This window comes from Acanthisitta chloris, unplaced genomic scaffold (genome assembly GCF_000695815.1).
Source record: "Acanthisitta chloris isolate BGI_N310 unplaced genomic scaffold, ASM69581v1 scaffold229, whole genome shotgun sequence".
NCBI lineage: Eukaryota > Metazoa > Chordata > Aves > Passeriformes > Acanthisittidae > Acanthisitta > Acanthisitta chloris.
Window position 1 is genome coordinate 119,132 of NW_008692878.1, and position 6,142 is coordinate 125,273.

At 43.5% G+C, this 6,142-nt stretch overlaps 1 protein-coding gene across 1 annotated transcript in view; it reads right to left on the bottom strand.

The window, feature by feature from the left end:
* The window catches only part of LOC103809947 (glycerophosphodiester phosphodiesterase domain-containing protein 5-like), a 21,896-nt gene that overhangs the window by 13,073 nt on the left and 2,681 nt on the right, over positions 1-6,142 (bottom strand). Inside the window, exon 4 of the mRNA XM_009082820.1 lies at positions 1,411-1,470. Within this exon, the coding sequence (XP_009081068.1) occupies positions 1,411-1,470 (60 nt within the window). The remainder of the gene's footprint in view (positions 1-1,410; positions 1,471-6,142) is intronic.

A 6,142-nucleotide genomic window follows, 5' to 3' on the forward strand; every position in this document is an offset into this window, starting at 1 on the left:
CTCAGTTAATATAGATGGAGTGTAGATGATCAGCTTACATTTAATCCCTAACCTGCAGATGGAATTCATCACTTCTAATGTCAGAAGTGACAAGTTCCACTCAAAAGAGAGAGCAACACACCTTCCTTATGCTATGAGCTGCTTTGCAACAGCAAACACTCCCATGATTAAGTGACGAGAGTTCACTTTTTAACCAAAACAGGCAAGGAGGTATCTCAGTCTATTCTTCAACTTATTTTTCAGTTTGGTACCAGTGGTAATGGCAGGCTCTGCGTGGTACATCATCTATCTCCTATGAACAAAGGGCAAGTAGAAATTGGACTAAGGCCGTAATCATTCCCCAAGGGTTCTTCTATGGATCAACACCTTAATAATCCATCCCTAATCTCTTCCACCCAAGAATGCAGTGGTTTTTTGGGGATTTTTTACAAATTTTTGGACATTTTTCTGGTTCTTTTGGAAGCCAGTTTTCAATAGTAAAGCTAACTCCACTTCCATTATTTAAATGAAGAAACGCAGGATCAAGTATCCAGACATTTAGCTATTCCCTTCCGCTGCAGGATTCGCTATCACATTACATTCTTCCCTAAACTGAATAGCTAGAGGAGCATTTTTGAAATGCCTAATATAGCTTCAAGAATTTCTTAAGGAAGGTAATTCTAATACGTCATTTTGCAGCATCAAGTCACTGAGATTTGTTTCTGTGCCTTCAAAACTTCAGGTGGCATTTCCCAAACCATAGAACAGACCTATAGAATTAAAAAATGGTTTGGGTTGGAAGGGACTTTAAATATCATCTAGTTCCAATCCCTCTGCCATGGGAAGGGATGCCACCCACTACATCAGATTGGTCAGGGCTTGAACACTTCCAGGAAACCGTCCAAAGACCAAAAGGCATAAAGTACCATGATGCCTTGGAAAAGCCATCTTTCTCTTCTCAGATCTCAGAAAAAAATCTCATATTTTTTCACTCCTGCTGGGGTCTGCTACAGAAAATTATGCTGTGCATCTCATAGAAACTTTGCTTTTGACTTCATGTTACCATATGTAGATGTGGCAAATATAGATATCTTCACCTGAATGAGTCACTGCAGGCACCTTTTAGAGTCAGTGAGGGGAAAAAGGCACCCTGAGTGTGATTCATCTCATCTTAATTTAGATGTCTGTGACCAGCTGGATGAATTGCATCCTCATAGAATTCATTTCCTCTCCACCAAGTGCAAACGGAGTTTGGGTGATTCAGTTCAGGTGGAGATACCATTCTTATAGGTATCTAAATTCTCATAAGATTAATCTCTTCCCTCTCTTCCTTCTCTTCCATAGTCTAAGAGGTTTTTCATGCAAAGAAATACCACAATAGACTCAATTTAAAGCATAGATTAAAGTTACCAGAAAGCCCTGACTCCCCACCTTGTGACTCCAGTGCAGGTACAGCTGCTGACCTTCTGCAAGCAAACACATCGCAAGGACCTGGGAAATCAAGAAAAGATTGTATGCATCCTGGTGGAAGATGATGACTCGTCTTCAGCGAGGTACTTCAGGATTTTTTTTGCATTTAGAAGCCACTTTACACTGGGTCTTCCTGCACAATGTCAAGGCTGTTAGACAGGTGTTTGAAGAGAAACGTTTATTGATACAGTAAAAATGCTTCTGAAATGGTGAAGCACGTGTCAAGGCTGCCCTTCAGGATCAGACTTTTCCATGGGTAACAGATAATTGGGCATTTTGGGGTATTCGTTCTCAATGGTTTTTCTTTATGAGTACAGTCTGACAGAGCAATGATGACCAGGGTCAATTACTATGGTGTGAACAAATACAGCAAGAACCTTGACTGTTTGCTGTGCATTTGTTGTAAATAGAGCCATGTTGTAAATCAGCCATGGAAGAGAGGTCAGGGAATAAAAAATGCCTCTAAAGCACCACAAAAATACAGAGCAGACAGCAAAGGAAGCAACACTTTTGCAGTAACCACAGGGAATGCAAGAGACAGGCACATCTCAGATGAGGGAAAACTGTGTTGGAGATTAAAATACTTCAGCTTTTGGTGGTGACATATTCCTTCCCGTTGATGGCAAGTTGGAGCTCTTGGGGAGGGCATGGTGCAAACCCCAGCCAGGACAGGAGACAAAAGGAGAAGCCTTGAACATGAAGAAGCCAAGGATGAGGAAGTTTAGTCCACAGCTCTGATGAAGAGTTTCTTCACATTGCTCCAGACCTAAGCAACCAGTGAACCTGGAGATGATTTTCACCAGAAGAAGCACCTTGCTGCTAGTGAAAACATACAGGTCTATGGTCAGGAATCTGAGTGCTGCAGGTAAGCTTCCCAACCACTGTAAGAGATAATCTGGGGACCTGTATCACCAGGTATCAGGGCTTAGAGAAAAGCATCTGTTAGTAGACATAGTGCTACACTGAGGAGGATCATTCATGATGCATGTCCCCCCAGACTGTAGCATAGTGGGATTGCATGAAAACAGGACATATAGATTTAGGAAAAGGGGGTCTTCTCCCCTGAAACACAACTGCAAAGGATTGCAATTTGTTTTCCATCCATATATAAACACACTCTCTTTCCAGGATCATGCTGATTGGAAGCAAGATATAAAGACGGGCTAGATGGGTCTTTGAGCCCCCTACTCTAGTGGAACGTGTGCCTGCCCATGGCAGGGGGTTGGAACTAGATGATCTTGAAGGTCCCTTACAACCCAAACCAATTTATGATTCCATGATAAGCTCAACAGCAAACGCAGGTCAGCCTTTAAGGGTTTCTTGACACATTAACTTCCTTTAATGGAATCCTACACCCAGCACATGATCAGTAACCATGGGAGCAGTTCAGAGACAAGTGAATGACTGTTAAAGATCTTAAGTCAGCCCCATTTAAATTAGCTATTTCAGGGGAAAAAGAGAGTAAGAAAAATATGCTTTGCTCCTTTTCTGCAAGAGATATTACACTAAGACCTGGTCCATGCATACAGCAAAGAAAAACATTTAGAATATTATGAAATGGAAAGGACCCACAAGGATCATCGAAGTCCATCTGGCCCTGCACAGGATCACACCAAGAATCACACCATGTGTCTGAGAACATTGCCCATATGCACTCAGGGCACTCTGTCAGGCTTGGTGCTGTGACCAGTTCCGTGGGGAGCCTGTTCCAGTGCCCCACCACCCTCTGGGTGAAGAACCTTTTCCTAATATTTAACCTAAATCTCACAGTTTTGTGATGTTCCCTCATATCCTATCACTGGTCTGTCTCCTCCAAATTGCTTCCACACACTCCCTGGGATTATCTAATACAAGCATATAGACATGTAAAGTTAGGTGATCGGTATGTTTCTGACTAGTACTGTCAAGGTTAGAGTCAAGGTCCCTCTTGCCGATCCCATCATCTTCCAGAGTCTTACAGCCTCCAACACATACATTCTTCTCTTCTTTAATATGAAGCATGGAAGTGGGTCTCCTCCACCATCTATCTACCTGCAAAGTGGTGATTAATGGATGCTTCCCAGTGGCAAGAGAGATGGATTTGCTGCAAGGAGGACTGCACCTCTGTCTCCCTCTTTCTGGGTGGGTGCATTGACCACAATGTTATGCTGCAGAAGTAGAGACAACAGATGCTTAACCCCACTCTGCTTCAAGCATGGGAATGACCTTGTACTTATCTCAATACTGCCAGCGAGGCTTGGGCAGGCTCTGAACCTACCACCACAAGGACATGGAGGCAGGCACTTAGACACTCAGTTCACCTGAAACATCTGCTCACTTAGATGTTCACAGCAACAGGATTCAGGTCCTTGCATTCACTTCCGGGCAAAAATGCAGCATCTCAGAACTTCTTTGGTTCCCTAGTCTCTTAGGGATGGAGGTTTGAGGTCACTTTTTGGATTTTAGTGTCAATGTACTGTTTTGAATTCTCTCAGCCTCTGAATGGAGAGGACACAACACATACAAACCTCTTACTTGGTACAGTCACAAGTCACCTCTACAAAACCCTTAGAACAAACATGGTTGAACTGCAGAGAGGAAAGTGCTTTCTGTTGGTGTTTGAAAGACTGAACAAGAAATGCTCTTTCTTCTCCACTAAGCATGAACTGTTCTGTAATTAGACCCTTCATCTTAACCTTTTAGACCTAATGGGGATGAGAAAATTGTCTTGGGGAGTGATTGAACAATTGAACTAATTGAAATTGATTGTCTGAAAAATGACAATGATGCATATGAATGGGAGGAATCTTTGCACAGACAGCTACTGCTTTTTTTGCAACATTTTATTCACCCACTTGTGACTGGTGGGTAGAAGAGTGTATGCTTCAGTAGTTCACAATAAGGTCATGGAAGCAGGCTTGCAGACTCTAGTTAGGGTATGAAAAGAGTAGAAAGAGCGTATGCTGCTCATAAACAAAACCAGACCAGCCAGTGGTTTCTATAAAATCTTTCTGCTCCAACAAGGGCATCAGGTTGCTCAGCTTTCTGATGTGGTGGGCTGATCATGCAAAATACTACAAGAAAATGTTGCCTTGGTGAAGGTCTCCAGTCCTTCCTGCAACACATGTGGGGATAGTCTTCATCCAACACTGTTCAGCCAGAACTTGGGATGTAATTCATCATGACAGCAACCTACCATCAGTTGCCTGAAATGTATTGGGGCAATGAATCTATCATATAGTGACCACACTGAAAGATTTATTTAGATGTGGAAGGACTGAGTTATGCTTACTAGCCTGTGAGGCTCCCAGTGTTTTGCTGGGTGGTCCATCCAAGGCTTCAGGAAAAGGGAAGCCCTGAAAACAATGGTGGAGGGGTGGATTCCTGGTACAGTCCTTCTCTGAAAGAGCCCTGGTGGGATGAGCATTGCCCAGCCAAAGTTGGTTCAATACCCTTCATGTTTTGAGATAGCTGGAGCATAAAGGATAGCAGAGATAACTTTTCTCTATCCCCTTCCCTTCAAGACCTAATTCTATTTAAGTACAAGCCTCATGCCTCCCAACACCCACTGCTCATCACAGATTGCATGTAGCAGTCTTGCCACATGAGGCACAGCAGCATGGTGATGCAATCAAGCAGGGCAAGTGCCCTAAGAAATATCCAACAGCTTTGGGTGGGTCACTTAACTTCATGAAAGCAAGAAGCAAATGGACCTTCACCTCAGGGGCTGCCTCCAGAGCAGAGAAACATCTGAAGTGTTTCTCCTGTAGGACTTGTCTAATGCTGTCCAGGCTACTTGTATTCTTTCAGGTTTATCTATACTCATCCTTCTCAGGAAGGCAAATGCTGTTAGTTTCATTAGACAGAACAGCAAGGCTTGAGAGGAGGAGGAGGAAGATGTGTCTCCACAATAGTGGGACTGGGACTGAACCAAACCATGCAGGATACCAATTTCACCTCATATATTCCATTGTCCTGCCTGTCTTGTCTTTGTCCATCACCATAGATCGCAGTCATCACATTCACACTGCCAAAGACATGAAACTTCTCTGAGAAAGTCCACTGCTTTGTCACTGGCTGACATCTGGATCCAGACAGAGCATGGCAATCTGACACACCAGACCCAGGGATCTTCAGGCTACTCAAGCCCAGGGGAATCCTGTAAAGCTGATTTCTAGCATGCACTATGGTGGGTTAGTCTGACCCTGAGGTTGACTCCAGATCCACAGTCTGCTAAGACACAGTCTTCGATGAATCCATGTTACATGGGCATCTCTGGTAAAGCTCCAAGGTGCGCAAAGTAGCGTTGTAACCACCAAACCACACACAACACTCCATGGCCACTGGGAAATCCAGGTAGGCTTTGATGAACAATAATCCATGAGTCCTAATAGCCACCAGGGTGTTAGGAAATCCTTGTGATTAATTATTGGTTTTTGTTGTACTCAGAGCTCAGTTAGTCCACATCTTTTATGATGTTATTGATTACTGTGGGCATGGACGAGCAGCTGTCCTATTTATGACTTTGGGGGTTTTGTTGCTAGCACTAGGGAAAAAAAATCACTATTTATTTGTACTACAGCAGGGATGAAAGACCCCAGAAACCAATGGTGTTATGTATTGCATGGGCAAAGCCAAAAGAGATTCCCTGTCACGAGCAATTTACAGACTGACTATATGATGGCACATCAGGGAATGGGCAAGAAGAGCAGGA